This window comes from Orcinus orca, chromosome X (assembly GCF_937001465.1).
Source record: "Orcinus orca chromosome X, mOrcOrc1.1, whole genome shotgun sequence".
In the NCBI taxonomy this organism is placed as follows: domain Eukaryota; kingdom Metazoa; phylum Chordata; class Mammalia; order Artiodactyla; family Delphinidae; genus Orcinus; species Orcinus orca.
The window spans coordinates 21,776,859-21,793,682 of record NC_064580.1 but is presented as its reverse complement, the minus strand read 5'-3'; the positions used below and the strand labels follow the sequence as shown (position 1 = coordinate 21,793,682).

Below are 16,824 nucleotides of genomic sequence, written 5' to 3'. Positions count from 1 at the left end.
TAGGATAACACACATATATCTTAAACCCATCTTCTGATTAGACGCTGTGGAGATGCCAGCAGATTGTCTCCCCGTGGGTATGTTAGAAAAGTTTTCTGGTTTTTTTTTTTTTTTTTAATCTTTCAGGAATAGCAAGAGCCAATTGTAGATTTTGAAGTTGGGTATTGAATTGTGACAAAGATCACTTCAGGGCTGCTGGGTGTAAATGGAGCTGGGTCGAGCCCTTCTCCCCGAAGTGAATGCATGTGCCTTCCCAATAGCGTCCTCACTTGGGAAGATTGATTAGAAAATACCAAAAATAAACAAGATAAAATAACAAAGCTAGTGTTTTCACCAGGTTTCCCAAAGAAAGACATTCTATTCCATTAATAGAATTAGATTTAATTCCAGGGGTCATTAAGTCAGAATCAGAAATTCTATGTTAACCTCCCCTTTGGCAGTGGATGATTAAAATTAGAATACACCCCAGCAGAAAGTCCGACTTCTTTTTTAAAAAAAGGAGAACAGCTGCAGAAGGGGGAGGAGGGGGACGGAAGCTAAGAAATCTTCCACCGAGAGACTTGAAACCCCGTTAGGCTCTCAGAAATGATTTGTGCGTTTGTGTCTCTTTTTCTTTCACATGATCTTCTTTGGACTAATTTTCAGCCCACTCCCTGCGTGTGCGGGAGTGTGACTCTGAAGTCACAGAGCCACCTGCAGCCGGGTCTTGTGGATTTCCGACGCGGGGCCCGCTGAGGAGGGAAAAGTGCCCCTGTGTCTCCTAGTGACCAGCCGCAAGGACGCCCGTGAGGCTTCGCGGCTGGAGGCTCGCTCGGAGGAGACCGACGGGGCTGTCCGCCTCTCGGCTGCGGCTGCGTCGAGACCCGCAAGCGGAGAGTGGGCTCTCCGGGCCAGGGAGGGAAAGAGGACGGAATCAGCGCGCAGAATGTTAGCTTAAAGCTGAACAGGACAGTATACTAACACAGAACTATGGGTGAGGATGGAGAAGGAAGAATGCAGGAAAGATAGGAGAAGATCCCAGGGGCCTTGGAACAGCAGAGTGCTTAAAAGAAAATCAATGTCAGAGAGAGCTCGGGTTCTCCTTCGCCCCCACTCCCATCATCCAAGTGTAGGAAAAACTGGTGAGACTCAGACTAAAAGCCAGAGACAGGCAGACAGACAGACAGACACACACACACACACACACACACACACACACACACAGAGCGCTCCTTGTCCTCTAGCCTTTAATAGTAGTAGTATCCGCATTAGTATTAACATTATTAACGTGCCTGTTCCTAACCCTTCATCCCCTCCAGTTGTGTCTTGAATGCTCCTGCCAAGCCAGCCCGATCTGTCTGCCACCCACCCACCAACATCCAAGAGTTAGGCAGATGTTTATGGCCGGAAAAAAAATCCCAGTTATGCCTCCTTGTATTTTTAAATACTGACTGTAAGTGATTCAAGTATAATCCTTTGTAAAACGCTTTTCTCTTTGACACATTGAAGGGGTTGAGAGAGGAAAACCCGGCGTGGATTCCCCCTCCCCGGCCCCTCTCCCACCCACCACGCTCGCCCCCACCCTGACAGCGTCGGGGCCCCTGGCTGTCCCTTGGGCCCTGCACCCAGGAAAGGAGGGCGTCCGTTCTAGCCCCTCGCCTGGGCTCGGCCCAACTTCAGTCAGAGCTGAGTCTCGGTTCTCAGCGCTGGACATGCAGGGAGCTGTTTGGGAAGAAACGCGCTCTCCCTCAGGCTCGCTCTCTCGCCTTTGCCAGGGGGAGTTCAGAATTTTAGGCGTTGAGATTTGGTTGAAGCCGAACCTGGGTCCCTCCCACCCTGGAGCGCTCAGGGCTCCCGGCAGGTTCCGCTCCCTGCGCGTGATCTGACAGTGTCCAGCCTCGGGGTGACGGCCTAACTGAGGCTAACTTGTGGGGAGGAGAGGGTAGCGCGTCCGGGGAGAAGGGGGAGACTCCAGGACTTGTCCCCAGCTGCCCGTCCTCGCAGCCGACACTCGCCTGTCCCTTTCTGCCCTGTAGGTGCTCTAGGGAAGGCCGCGCGCCTTTGGCAGAGCTCTGTCTTTAAGGGGACTTTTTCCAGAGTTGAAGACGGAGATGAGAGCCGTTGAGGGACGCTACCAGCAAGAGCGCAACCGCCGGGCTCAAGGCGAAGACTAACAGCTCAAGGCGTTGGGCCGCAAGAAAAAACTGAACGCCCCAACTGCAGATGTTTGCTTGCGTCCGTCACCCCGGCACCTCGGAGGCCCGTCCAGCCTAAAGAGGACGGCGGCTGCGGGCCACTGAGGTCAAGGCGCTGTCCTGGGAGCGCAACACTGGCTTTGAAAAGGGCCAAGTCGTTCTGAACGCGAGCCGAGCCTCAAGGACTTGTCTCCGAGGGAGTGAGGTCCTCGGGTTGGTGGAAGGGGCGCACGTCGCCCGAGTGGCACCCACAGGCCTGACATCCGAATAAGCTAGAGCTTCGGGCTAGCCCTAAAGGGTTAAAGGAGGCGCTCCAGGAAGTTGTTAGTTAGAAAGTTGTTAGTTAAAAACAAAATATAAAAATAAAATTGGCTCGGGTGCGTGCCTGCTGTCCCACCTCCACCGCCGGCCTTCCCGGAATCCAGTCCGGGTTTTGCGCGGAGCCCACAGCCCGGCGCAGGCCTCTGGCGAGAGCCAATCAGAGGGCGCCTCTCAGCACGTGGAGAAGAGAGACTCCAGAGCTCCGCGCCCGCAGCTCACTACACTTGTTACAGCTTGTCCTGAGCGCGGAGAGGGCGAGCTCCGGCCACCGGCAGGGCGGGAGCCAGCAGCCAGCGACCGAGCGAGGCAGAGAGGCACAGAGATCGCAACAGTATCCATTATAACCAGCCATCTAACCCCACCCCCCCAACACACACCCATCCATCCCACCAGCCCCGAGAGGCAGCCAGCGGCCCGCTTCTCTGCGCCCAGGGAAAAAAACCCCAGCCATGAGCAATCAGTACCAGGAGGAGGGCTGCTCCGAGAGGCCCGAGTGCAAAAGTAAATCTCCAACTTTGCTCTCCTCTTACTGCATCGACAGCATCCTGGGCCGGAGGAGCCCGTGCAAAATGCGGCTGCTGGGAGCCGCGCAGAGCTTGCCTGCCCCGCTGGCCAGCCGCACCGACCAGGAAAAGGCCGTTCAAGGTAAGGCTGTGCTTGCCGGGCACCTGAAAAGGGTGCTGGGCGCTGGTTTGGATGTGTGATGTTCCGGGGCCAGGGGCCTGCGGTTGTCCAACTGGAGACGGAGGAAAGAAAGGGAACAACTCTGAGGCCTGGTGCCTCAAAGAGCGGTAAACATCTCGCCAGGGGATGTCTCTCCCTCCCCCTCTGCTTCCAGAGAAAGCAGAGACCGAGCTTCGCTTCAAGGGCCCTTAGGTTCTCGGTATCCGTCCTTAGGTCGTTCAAATGCCCCCTTTGGTGGCCTTGGGGGTGCTCTGAAGAGGGGCCACAGGCCAGAAACAGCAGGTGCCGGGTGGACTCTTGTAACAGCAACTTGGTGAAGACAAGAACCCCAAAAGCTGTGAATGGGGACCCCAGGCCGAATGAGCCTTGGCCTTTCTTCTTTGGAAGATTTCTTTATATGTGGTGTTGTGCTTTCTTCTTCTTTTTAAAATTGTAGATTACTTGTGACCTTTTAAACCCAAGCTTTGCAGAAAACGTCTCCCTGGGATTCCCCAAATGCTCCTTATTGTATTTGAAGTGTATGAAATGTACGGCTTCTGGGTGTTGTTTTTTTCTCTGCTATGTTATTTTTTTTAAAACAGTTGAGATGTTTAAAAGCTCTTATTTTTTTCTAAAATTAAAAATTTCAGAACAACTGTCGTTTTGCCCCGAACCTGTTACACTCAAGTTTCGCCTTGAGCTGGCTTGCAGAGGTGTCGCAGGGAAAGAATTGTTGATTTCTTTTAAAATCCGTAAACCAGCGGTCCAGCCGCAGCGCCACTTGGAAGACGGGAGCGGACAGCGGAGAAGGGGGCGTTTAAAACAAAACTGACTTTTTCCTTTTCTTTTTTTAGCCTGCAGTGGCACCTGTGCCAGGCGCTTCCTCGAGGGGAAGGAGCGGCCTGTGCCTATTGCACCCCCTTCGTCCCCCACCCAGGCCTTTCTGAACCCATTTTCTCCAGGACGATTTTTCTGTGCTCGGAGCCGCCAGCCCCTCCCGCTGGGGTCTGTCGGGGCAAGGCCGCACTCAGGGCCACGGGCCGCTCCCCCTTCCCCCGCAGGGGTCGCCCGCCGGGCAGCGGCCCCTCTCGCCAGCCCCGGCCGCGTGGCAGAGCCGAGGGCAGAGGTCGTGCGCAAAGTTTTCAGGGTGGTGGTGATTTTTTTTTAAGTTGCTGAATGTTTTCAGATTGCCCCCTGCCCCGAAATGGGAAGGAAAAAAGTGAGGGAGAGGGCAAGGGGAAAGAAAAAGAAAGGAATAAAGGAGGGAAGGAAGAAGGGGGGGCGCACAAATAAGAGAAAGGAAGGAGAGGGAGAGGGGAAAGAATGATGAGGAGACGGGATGAGAGAGAAAGAAAAGGAGAATGTAAAATGAAAGGAAGGGCCAGAGAAAGACGTAAAGGAAGGAAGGAAGAAAATAAAAGGAAGAATGGGAGAGGGAAAGGAAAGGAGGGACGGAGGAGGAGAGAAGGAAAAAAGAAGGAAACAAGAGAAAGGGCAAGAGAGAGAAAAATGTAAAGAAAAAGAAACAGCAAGAAAACTGGGGAAGGAGGAGAAGGGCTCGGAATCTGATGGCGCGGGCGGGGGGGCGCGCCAGGGCCTAGGCGCGGAGGGAGCGGCGGCGGGCCGGCCCGGGCGGCGACTCTGGAGGGGACGCCCGGCCGGCCGGCGCGCTGACCGCTCTCCCTTGCCCGCAGGCTCCCCCAAGGGCAGCAGCGCCCCGTTCGAGGCCGAGCTGCACCTGCCGCCCAAGCTGCGGCGCCTGTACGGCCCGGGCGGGGGCCGCCTCCTCCAGGGCGCCGCGGCGGCGGCGGCGGCGGCGGCGGCGGCGGCGGCGGCGGCGGCCACGGCCACGGCCGGTCCGCGGGGGGAGGCCCTTCCGCCGCCGCCGCCGACCGCGCGGCCCGGGGAGCGGCCGGACGGCGCGGGGGCCGCCGTGGCCGCCGCGGCCGCGGCCGCCGCAGCCTGGGACACGCTCAAGATCAGCCAGGCGCCGCAGGTGAGCATCAGCCGCAGCAAGTCGTACCGCGAAAACGGGGCGCCCTTCGTGCCGCCACCGCCCGCGCTGGACGAGCTGGGCGGCCCGGGGGGCGCCGCGCACCCGGACGAGCGCCTCGGCGCGGCCGGTGGCCCCGGCGGCGCCCCGGCGGCGAGTAGCGGCACGGGCGCCGAGGACGAGGAGGAGGAGCTGCTGGAGGATGAAGAGGACGAGGACGAGGAAGAGGAGCTGCTGGAAGACGACGAGGAGGAGCTGCTGGAGGACGACGCCCGCGCGCTGATCAAGGAACCGCGGCGCTGCGCCGTGGCCGCCACCGGAGCGGTGGCCACCGCCGCTGCCGCCGCGGTGGCCGCTGAGGGCGGGGAGCTGTCGCCCAAGGAGGAGCTGCTGCTGCACCCAGAGGACGCTGAGGGCAAGGACGGCGAGGATAGCGTGTGCCTGTCTGCGGGCAGCGACTCAGAGGAGGGGCTGCTGAAGCGCAAACAGCGGCGCTACCGCACCACGTTCACCAGTTACCAGCTGGAGGAACTGGAGCGGGCCTTCCAGAAGACGCACTACCCAGACGTCTTCACCAGGTACGCGCGAGGGGTGGTCGCAGCGGCAGCGGCTGGAGGGAGCGAGTGGGTCCGGGAGAGGGAAGGTGGGCGGGCAGGGGCCCCGGGCTGGGGCAGGGACTCCGCTCCTGGACTCTACCCAGGCGCGCCCTCCCAATGCACCCACCCCGTTGACCAAAAACTACTCCCCCCCTCCCCCCTACTCCGGGCCTTAAGTTTAGACTGGGATGTTTTTTGTTTTTAGTCCTTCCCAAGGTCTCTCCAGTTTAATTTTTTCAAATTACGAGTTTTGGTTTGAGAAAAAGAAACGGCCTTTCCAAAGGCCTCCCGAACACGCCACCTTGGAGACGTGCGCACCCTTGCGCACACACTCAGGGCCCCGGGCGCTACGGTCCGGAGTCCGGGCCAGGTCCCAGGCGAGGCGCAGGAAGCGCTGCTGGCCCTCGCCGCCAGAGCTAAACAGGGGCTATTTTGGGCCGCCGTGTGGTGCGATCGCCATCCCTGCCTGATGCCCCGGGCGCCTGCTGGGTATCAGTTAACGCAGTTCGCAGTAAAGCTGCCCGTGCCTGCGGAGAAGGCCGTTAAAAAGATCCGAGTTCTGTCATTTGAGGACTCCTGAAATAACCGAAGGAAGTCAAAACGGGGCAGTGTTTGGTATCTGTACAACTGTGGAGGCACCGGCCATAATCTTCCCTTCTCATCGCTGCCCTCTCTCCCTCCACACACATTAAGCCCAGTGTTGGTTTAATGTACGCGGGTTCACAGGGGCTGGCATTGATTGCTGGAAGTCTGGCAGGCAGTAGACGGAACAGCTGGGGGAATTTTTCTCTTTGGACGGCTGTCCAACCCGGGTTTTTCTCCTAGTTACGCTCCACTTCCCACTCGCCCGGGTTTTTTTGGGGGAAAGATGTACCTGTGAGATGACTGGGCCTCTGAAGGCCAGCTTATTAATCCTACCTGGGGCGCCGGCCTGGCTGGGGGCCTTCCTCTCCCACCCCAAGGCTTAGGTCTGGCTCGGCGAGGAACCACGGTTAGGGCAAACTTTCCCCAGCGGGGAGGGAGAAAGAGATGGGTGCTTGCCTAGCGTTGGGCTTGTCAAAGCTCGAGCAGCACCTTCGCATGAGGTGTGTGCGGCTTTTCAACGTGCATTTTAGTAGCAGCGGAAAGCTGTCCGCCCCTTTGAACCGGAGGAGAAATCGCTCAGTGTTCAGGAGGCCCGAGCCAACTCGCAAGTGTAGTTGGTCTAGCCATTAATTGCCAAACTGTCTCCTAATCAGAAACGGAAAAGAGTAGATTTGATGCGGGGCAAAGGCACTGAACTTGATCATCCCCTGAGCTAAACTTGGTCCTCCCCTCTTTCATCCAGTCCCTTCGTAATTACCTTTAGAAAAGAAAATAAATTTTAAAACAATTGTGTCTATCAAATAGCTAACCGGCCGACCTGCTTTTCTGCATTTATCACACGTGTAATTCAAAAGAAGAATATGATGTGGTGTCGCTTGGCACCCAGGTCTGCCCTTCTTTAGCTTCTCCAGGGGAACCAAAGTACATGAAGAGGGGCAGCTCCTTTTCGCCACCCCGTGCTCACCTCTTTCCGACCCAGGGGGTTAGTTAGAGCCCCTTGGTTCCCGCCCGGATCCAGCCGGGAGTGTGGTTTTGGGGTTTTAGATTTGCTGATGCTCACTGTAGCAGAAGGCAGAGGGAAGCTCTCCAGTGAACCGGTTTTCTCCCAATCCTGAAGTTTCAGGTGTGGGCCAGGGGCACTGCCAGCAGTGCAGACCCAGGTCCGAGGCTGGGGCGGCCCCCGCTCTTTCATATTAGCGAGCGGAGGGCCAATTATTCTCTGCGCGCTCGTATTTTCGGTAAACAGGTCGTAAGCCATTCTACAGCATCTTAATGGTTTCCTATTTGCCTTAATTGTCGCAGTGATAACTGCAATGACGGGGTAGGGTTTCAGTTAAATTGACTTCCCCTGAGATGGGCAGGGTTTGTAGTGGGCACTGGAGTCAGGAGGTGCGCAGAATTTTGTTTAATCGAAAAATTACCCCACTGAACTCTTAACAAGCTTAACATATCTCCAGAGGGTAATGGGGAGTATGACCTAAAGGGGTGAGGGAGGGAGGATGGCGGCGGAGAGAGAGAGATGGAAGGAAAGGCGGAGAGCTGGAGAGAGAGAGAGAGAGAGAGAGAGAGAGAGAGAGAGAGAGAGAGAGAGAGAGGGAGGAGAGGGGAGAGAACATTTTTTAAAGAAGGCAGAAAGAAACCAAGAGGGCGAAAGAAATGTTTTTAGTTGGGTGCTGAGTTCTCCCATTTACTATTAGGACAAAAGAGGCTATAATCACTGTGTGTGTGTGTGTGTGTCTTGTCTAACTCTGGCTTAGAAGTGAGAGAGAATCCGAGACTTAGAGACTCAAGAAGTCACCCCTGTCACTCTTGAATATAATATGATACAGTATGATAGATAACATCCTATATCTGGGAGTGTGTTGCGTTTTTATGTCTTCAGTCAAATAGAAGGCACTCCAATGTTGAAGGGATGGCGATGCCTAGGTGTGTGGGGTGAGACCCTAATGGAGGAGGCTGCCAGCGAGGGAAAGGGGGCTGACGGGGGTTGCTGGAGCCTGCAGTGACCTCCTGCCTGTGTGTTGCTTTCTTATAGGGAGGAACTGGCCATGAGGCTGGACTTGACTGAGGCCCGGGTCCAGGTGAGCTGCACTGCAGAGAGGGAGGAAGGGAGGGGCAGCGGGCTGGGGGGAGAGTGGAAGAGAGATGGGTTGATGGATTGGAGAGTTGTTGAGAGAACCCTTTCATAAAATGAAGAAAAGCAGAATCAGAAAGATAAACCCAGACACTCACACACAAAACTATATTAAAATATGAACACCTGGGAGGTTGAAGGGGAAGATTTCGAGGTTTGGGAGCCTTGTGGAAGGAGTCCAGGATCAGAAGAGGGGTTTCAGGGTCCCTGAGACTGCAGTTCAGAAGCCCCCTGGTCCACAGCCCCTGTAGGAAACAATCTGCGAACTGAACTGACTTCTCCTGATTGAAATAATGGGATGGAGCATGGATTTGGTTGTTAGACAAATCCGCTCAGCTCCAAGCAGGTATTTGGCTGCGATTAAGTCTCCAATCGGGCTTCATAAAAGCCCACTTAGTGCTAGAACAAACAGGGCCATTTGAAGGCAAAATGCTGTTTGATTTCCCCTCTGCCCGCACAAGGAGCCGGCTAATGCTATTTGATTTCCCATTTTTTATAGCAATGAGCCCACATTGATCTAATAGGGAGTGAGTGCAATGCTATTAAAGGTGTTTGCAGCCCCATACCAGAGTGCATTTCCGAACCCAGGCCTCATAACCAAAGAGACGATCAACACTGGGCAGCCCCGACGGCCAACAGAAAACAGATGTCCCTGGGTTAGGAGCTGAGTGAATCACTTTACAGTCAAAATCAGGTGCTGATAAAGCACAATAAATTCCATATGGCTCATTTAATACACAACAGCTTCTTGCATTAGAGGGCTAATGATGAGGCCTGTCCCCTCCTTTCTGTTGACACATTTCTCCATTGTCAAACAGAGATGTGACAGCAACTCCGCATTTTCAGCTCAGGGGAACGAGTCGTGGGAAAGTTAAATAACTTTTAAAAAGAAAGAGAGCGCCCCCCTCCCCTTCTCCTCTCTCCCTATTCACGGGAGAAGATGTAATTAAGTGAATATGAATTATTAGAGTCCTTTCGTTTACCTTTGGGGGGCCTCAGAGGTATTAATTCAATAATGAGGAATTGCAGGGGGACATCTTGATAATTGCAGTCGAGCCGGGAGAGCGGATCCATCTGTAGGAGGTTTCCACTTTCTTTGAGGGCATTCTGCCTCCACTGTTCCCCCCACCCCCCCACCCTTACTCCTTTCACTGCCCTCGAGAAGGGGTGGCTATTGTCTAGACAGATTTGGATACACAAAAGCTGCCCACCCAGCCCGGTCCCATCTAGTCTTCCTTTTTCAAGTCTCTGAATTTCCACACTGGAGTGTTTCTGCGATTCTCAAATAGATTATTTGAGGGCTGTGAAATGTTACGGATGGGCCCCCTTTGGGCAGAATTTTAAGTAATCAGCCGACTTGGGTTCTTGATTTTTCTTGCCCTAGGTGGCTGTCTAGAAGTCAAACGAAGCCTAGATACTAGTGCTAGTAACGACAGCCCCCACTGTGTATATCTGAAAGGCACAGATGTCTTAAAAAAATTTTAAACATTTTCCTCTGGGATCATTTACATTATATTTTAATATAACTCCGTATAGCCCTGGAGTTCATTCTTAATTTTTAGACTTGTGTGCAGGCATAAACCCAGTCCTAAAAATATTAATGCCTTCAGGGGAGAAGGAGCATATCTTCTCAGCTGTGGGTGTGATGAGCAGGTCACATAAAAATAATCTCATGCTCCTAGGAGTTATTTTTAGACTATGGTAGCTGCCATATTTCAGGTAAAGGTCTCTACGAAAACTGCTTTCTATTAACAATTAGCAAGATACCTTGTGCTGAAAACCTCCCCCAAGCCTAGAACTATCTTATTTAAATAACCTATTTAAACCACATCCCCAGAAGAAATAAAGGACCCGTTCGCTAGCTCTGAATATGTGCACAGTCTACAGGTATCCTACACTCTGGTTTCTGTGTCCAGGTATTGCTGAATACCTGGTCCCCGCAGTCAGTGCCTTACTCGGCAGAACCCGGCCCTGCATAGAGCCCCTGCAGATAGCAGGCTGTGTACCCCACACTTCATTTCAGGGAGAACTGGGCCCCTAAACTGTATGCCTGTTTGCTAGTTACTGTGGCCATTTCTTCCCTCCCTCCCGGTTCTCCCCAAGCCCGAGAACCCAGTGTAGTGCTCATAGGCGTTCAATAAATATTTCTGGAAAGATCAAGTGAACCGCCTCCCCGATTCCCTTTTCAGTGCAGAGCAAGAATTTTGCCACCTCTTGGGTACACGTGAAATAGGCAAAAATAGCTGATTTGAGCTGATGAGCACTCTTCTCTTGGTGGCTGCCTGGTCCCAAGAGTCACCACTGAATGCCAACTTCTGCATGCCTTATTCTGCTCATTCCTCATCACAGCCTTATGAGGAAACTTTTATTACCCCCATTTTACAGATTAGAAAAGTGAGGTTCAGAGAGGTTTAAGTGACCTGTTTAAAGACACACAGCAAGCAAAAGGCAGCGCAGACATTTAAACCTTGGTTTCCTCACTCCTGAACACACGAAACTACTTTTCCTTAAAAACTGGAAAGGAACTAGGCTGGTTGAAATATCCACTGGAGAGGGTTCACTTGCCCAGTGTTTCCTGCTCGCTTTAAGTTGGGCCCTCTTTCACTGCCCCTTTGGCCCCAGACGTGTCCTTGAACAACCTGAGGCCAGAGAGGGGTGAGGTGGGCGCAGGCCGCAGGGGAAAAGAGGCAGGGCCCGCGGCGCGCGGGGAAGAGGCGGGGGCGGGGTGGGGGGTGGGCCGGAGCCTCGCCGACCCCGGCCTCTTTCCGCTTTGCAGGTCTGGTTCCAGAACCGTCGGGCGAAGTGGCGCAAGCGGGAGAAGGCGGGCGCACAGACCCATCCTCCGGGTCTGCCCTTCCCCGGGCCGCTCTCCGCTACCCACCCGCTCAGCCCCTACCTGGACGCCAGCCCCTTCCCCCCGCACCACCCTGCGCTCGACTCGGCCTGGACTGCCGCCGCCGCCGCTGCTGCCGCTGCCTTCCCGAGCCTACCTCCGCCTCCGGGCTCGGCCAGCCTGCCGCCCAGCGGGGCGCCGCTGGGCCTGAGCACTTTCCTAGGAGCCGCCGTGTTCCGGCACCCGGCCTTTATCAGCCCTGCGTTCGGCAGGTAATACGCGGCTTCGGGGAGTCTGTCTCTCTCATACACGCACAGAGGCCTGGGTCCAGGGAGGAGGCTGGAGACGGGTAGGGACTACACACATCTTTTCTCTTTGGCTTAACCTCAGCGACTTAGCCAAAGAAAATAATCTCTAATTTTGCCTTAAACAATGTGGATCTTGAAGGGAATGACTTGGGACTGAGCGGCAAAGGGAAAGGCAGTGACGATAATAGCAACCGTGGAAACTGGGAGTGTTCAATGAAAGCTGCACCAGTACAATTTGAAGGCAGCAACAGCCCAGGCCGTAGGTGATATGTGTGTAAACGGGTACAGGTGTAGGCCACAGAGCCAGAATGACTTTTCAAGTTTTGCAAAAATCCTTCCTCATGCCCCAGAGCCTGGCAACCAGAGGAACACAGCCCCGGCCCCCACAGGAGCCCTGGAGCCACGGGCCCTCTGGGTGCAAAGGATTCTTTCTTCTTCCCCAGACTCTATCTTCCTTGTCATTCAAGTGACCCACTGCCAACCATACCCCCGACCCCCCATATATACAAACCCTGGCCCCCCCAAAGCGGCACAAGACAACGAAAGAAAAGAAACAGTTCATCATATGTTATAACTCCCTTTCTTTAAATGAACATCGAATGATGAAATTAAAAGTCTGTATAATCACACAGACAAAGAAACAAAGGAGAGATGTATTAAGTTGGAAAGTGCAGTGAAAATAAAACTGAATGCAGCTTCAATGATCTCTCTTTGGGAGAACAAAGAAATAATAGATTCATCCAACTGCATAGCCACTTAACAAAAAAAATCATCTGGAGAAAATGTTCAAAAAAGACTCAGTAAAATTAGTTTCTTGTAACAAACCAATAAAGTAAACAGAAAGTGCGCTGAAGTGTAGTGACTCAGTTTACCTAGTGGAACCAGGGCATGTTACGCCCCCTCCAGGCCACACTTTATTTCTTTCTGGAAAAAATTGTTAAAGTCCTCTGCCCCTCGCTCTCCACCCTCTCCTTTACCCTTCTCACAACAAATGACTTGTAAAAGCTGGCAAACCACGGCTGGAGTGCCGGCTGCCAGATTTGGAGAGGCTGGAAGAGGAGTGCGGTGCGGGTGGTAAAAATAACAGAGGTGATAACAGAGGTGGAGGGTGGGCTTGGGAGAAGCAGGAGGCGCTCCTCGAGCCCAGGTGGGCTCATTTCTAATCCTGGAAACCCTGAGTTGGCCTTGCGGGGGCCCGGAGCCAAAGCCCTGGGGGGAAGCGGCGGGGGTAGGGGTGGTGGCATTGAGCGTCAGGGGCGGCTCGGGCCTCAGCTGCAGGTCATAGGTGCAGTGCGAAGAGAGTGGAGGCGCCGTGCGGGGCAATCCCGGCGCCTCCCGGAGGCGGTGGCGCGGACTGGAGTCCCAGGCTTGGGCTTCGCCGTGCGCCACGCGCGGAGGTCGCGGGTCGGGGCTCTCTGGGACTAAAGGCTGCAGGGGCGCAGGGAAGGCGGTGGGGGAGAGGTGTCGCCGCTCCGGGACGCGGGGCCGCTGGCTGGTTAGAGCCGCCTGGCGAGCGGAAATCTACAGGCGGGCGCCCCCACCCTCGCGGTCGTCGGCCGGGCACTGGCAGCTCAGCCCGGCGCGGGAGGGCGGCCTCAGCGGAGGGAAGGCCGGCATACAAGACCGGTGTTTTCAAGGTAAAAGGAGCCCCGGGCCGAGAAGGCGCCCTATATAGAGAGTACAAAGTGGAGCACAGGTCTTGATCAGTTTTGATCCCACGTTCTCCTTCCTTTCTCCCTTTTTTCCCTTCTCCTTTTCTCTCTTCTTTCTCTTTGTCTCTCTTCTTCTCTCTCCTGGCAAATAGTATTACAGGCAATTGGAGCTCCTGGTCTAAGAATACACCCCCCTTCTTAAGCGAAAGCACAGAATCCGCGCAGTTGGGCCATGGGGTTTTGAGACTCGGGGCTTGCCTCCGCCGCGGCTCTGTCCCCTCTGTCTTTTTTTCCCCCCTCTGTTGGTTCCCTGCTCCAGTAAACCCTCTCAGAGCACCCCAGCCTCCCGACCGCGGGTCCAGCTACTCCCCAGCCCGCGGCCCACCCGGGCCTGCGACTCCCCGCCCCAGCGGCGGCGCCCCTCTGCGCCCTTCTGTGCCCTCTGCTCCCCCGGGGAGAGGCGGCGGGGAAGGCTGCCCGAGGCGCTGCGCGCAGCTCCCGGGGCCGTGACCGCGCTGTTTGCTCTCCCTGCAGGCTCTTTTCCACCATGGCCCCCCTGACCAGCGCGTCGACTGCGGCCGCGCTGCTGAGACAGCCCACGCCGGCCGTGGAGGGCGCGGTGGCGTCGGGCGCTCTGGCTGACCCGGCCACGGCGGCCGCAGACAGACGCGCCTCTAGCATAGCCGCGCTGAGGCTCAAGGCCAAGGAGCACGCCGCGCAGCTCACGCAGCTCAACATCCTGCCGGGCACCAGCACGGGCAAGGAGGTGTGCTAAAGGCTGCCCTCCACCCTCGCGCCCCAGGCGCGATCCGGAAAGGTCACCTCACTCAGCACCACTTAAGACCAAATGGAAACAGAGGACCAGCACACTCCCGAGACGGCACTGAGAGAGCGCAGCCGCCTTCGCAGCAGCCTGGACGCGGGCAAGGCAGCCCTCGGCGCTACCGGACATGGCACCTCCTCGGCTGGCTGTCCACCCGCCCCTGCCCCTGCCCCTGCCCCTGCCCCTGCCTCTGCCCCTGCGCCTGCTTCTGCCAACCTCGCTCCAACTCGAACGTCCACTCTCTCCCGTTCTTTTACTGAAAATATCCGGGAGGTTTTTCTCCCTAAGACACCTGGTATTGAAGTTAAAAAATTTAAAAGCCCAACCTCTCTTCCTCCTGACACCCTACTTAGCTTTTTTTTTAATTTTCCTAATAGCATTTTGGCGCTCTAAGTTTATCTCCCCAGCGTGGGCCCCGGCTCCGGGCCGGGGAAGCGAATGCGAATCTGTAAGATAGCTAACAGTGCACTTAACGGAAAGGGGCGTCTTGTTCTTGTTCTCTTCTTTATCATACACCAACCAAGGTTTTTATATCAAACCAAAGGGAAATACTCTGCTAGAATATGGACTGTTGAAGTCACCAAACTGTGATTATTGATTCTGTACATACCATTGTTATTAAAAAAAAAAAAGAACAGAGCTTTGTATATTTGAAATGTTATAACGCAATTGCACTCAGCGTGGTATGGTAAAAGTTTGTCCTCTTGTAGATTCTTACTGTGTTGTAGATACGGTAGGGTTCCTAGACAAATATTTATGTACTCAAGCCCTTTATTTAACTTATTAACTGTAGAGGCTTCCGAAACCTTCAAGGTAAAGGCAATCGTACAGTACTTTTGTGTAATGTGTAACTGTTATCACTTTTCCTTGCTATCTAGTGGAGAAGTGTCACGCTCAAAATAATAAAATATATATATATATGTTTAACAAAAGGAAGTGTGAATACTCTCTACAGGCTCTGAGGGGACAGTAGTAGGGAGCCCCCCAGAGGCCGGGCGTGGGCTCCTGCGCCCCGGCACCTCCGGGGTTTATCTGAACTCGCGTTTTCCTGGCAGAGGCCCCTGGTTTGAATCTGATCCTCAAAGGATCCGTAGGGTTTCCTACGAAGGTTAAGATCGCTGCCGCCGCGGCGCTTTCCACGAGCATCTCGGCTTTCCCGGGTCGTGTCGCAGCGGGAGCTGGGGGGCCCGGGGCCCAGAGATGGGGTGGGCTTGAGGGAGGGAGGGTGTACCGTAGGCATTGTTGACGGTGAAGACAGAAATTTGAAGCGAGCGGGAGTCTTGGCTCGGAAAACGAAGGAAACTGCTTGTGGAAAGTGCCACGTACAAGGAAGTGCGCAGTCCGAGATGACAGGTAATGGCGAGAGCGAGGAGCCCAGGCGCTGGCTTCCGAGGGGGCGGGCTCCACGGTACACGCGCGGGTAGCAGGGTGTGTGTGTGTGTGTGTGTGTGTGTGTGTGTGTGTGTGTGTGTGAGAGAGTGAGAGAGAGAGGGAGGGAGGGAGGGAGGGAGGGAGGGAGGGAGGGAGAGGGAGAGAACGCAGGAACAGTGATGGAAAGGCAGCGAGGGGTATCCAAGTGGCAGATCTTAACTCGACAAATGTCATTACATCACTTATCCAGGCATTGGGAAATGTATATACTTAAAAAAAAATCTAAACAACTCAGGTTTCGCGAGGAGACCCAAACAGATTTGCAGTCTGCACCCTCCTGGGCGCACCCCTCGCCGGCGACGACGGTACCTTCTCCCTCCCCCGGGCCCTGCCTGCGCCCCGCCGGGTGACCGCTCGGTGTAAGCCCGCCCGCGGGGGCCGGGTCTCGCCAACGCTCCCAGGGTGATGGGAAAGGGAAGAGAAGCTTAATTAGTTTCAATTTGCAGTAATTAGCGCGCTGGACCTTTGGGGAGAGGGGCAGGCGTGGGGGGGTGGTGCGGAATGCTGCGGCGTGACGAGCGCGGCTCTCGGAGCCGGTGCCGCCGCCCCGCCAGGCCGCGGGACAGTCGGTCGCGGCGGGGGTCGCAGGCGTGTCTCCGGGCCGGACCCGCCGGGCTCCGCGCGCGCTCCCCGGCCGCGCCCCAGAGAAGGGGGGGCGGGTCCTCTCGCGGCCCAGGGCGCAGGCGTGCGCGGCCGAGGGGCAGGTGCGGGGGCGGGCAGAGGTCAGCGGTGACTCGGGGGTGGGCGACGCGCTCTGCAGCTGCCGCGCTCCGGCTCGGGCGTCCTCGGTTCACCCGCCGGGCCGGAAAGCCGCAGCTCCCCGTCCCCCGGACACCTTGGGGAGCATGCTCGCGGGGTTCAGGGCTGAGGGGGCTCCCCGGACCTTGGCCGTCGACCTTGGCATTGAGCCACCCGGCCCCGGCCCTGGGCTTGCGAGGGCGGCGCTCGCAAGCGGGGGCCCGGCCCGGGGCACCGGGAGTAATCGCCAACTACCTTCGCTCAGCCCTTCTGCCGCATGCTCCTTTCTCGGGGTTTGCAGGCCCGGCGGGAACTTTCTAGGACATCCCCCGAGGTCTGAGTGTCTCAAGCCTTCAGACTCCACAGGGTCTCCTGGGGTGAAGGCCGCTTTCCTGGGGTGGGCAGGGCTACTCGGGAGTTTTGGGTGGGGGGGGACGGGGAAGTGCAGGAGGGGCGTGAGGAAAAGGGCTTTTTTTTTTTTTTTTTTTTGGGTGATCACTATCAATTTTCCGTCGATTTTGGCTTTTTGTTTAGGTAGCGGATTTTTTCCCCCCTCCAGGCTGCCAGTTGGAT

General features: G+C 55.8%; 1 protein-coding gene across 1 annotated transcript; it reads left to right on the top strand.

Moving 5' to 3' along the window:
• Positions 1–1,578: 1,578 nt before the first annotated feature.
• On the top strand, positions 1,579–15,014 carry ARX (aristaless related homeobox). Its single transcript, XM_033415091.2, has 5 exons — positions 1,579–3,140; positions 4,853–5,729; positions 8,368–8,413; positions 11,243–11,571; positions 13,794–15,014. The coding sequence occupies exons 1-5, from the start codon at positions 2,945–2,947 to the stop codon at positions 14,032–14,034; spliced, it is 1,689 nt and encodes a 562-aa protein (XP_033270982.2). The 5' UTR covers positions 1,579–2,944; the 3' UTR covers positions 14,035–15,014.
• Positions 15,015–16,824: the final 1,810 nt, after the last annotated feature.

What these genes read in the sequence shown, in the direction of transcription:
- ARX (XM_033415091.2), top strand. Translation starts at nt 2,945, where the DNA reads ATGAGCAATCAGTACCAGGAGGAGGGCTGCTCCGAGAGGCCCGAGTGC. An exon ending in CCAGGAAAAGGCCGTTCAAG is followed by an intron (nt 3,141 to 4,852) that starts GTAAGGCTGTGC and finishes CCTTGCCCGCAG; the next exon opens with GCTCCCCCAAGGGCAGCAGC. An exon ending in ATCAGCCCTGCGTTCGGCAG is followed by an intron (nt 11,572 to 13,793) that starts GTAATACGCGGC and finishes CTCTCCCTGCAG; the next exon opens with GCTCTTTTCCACCATGGCCC.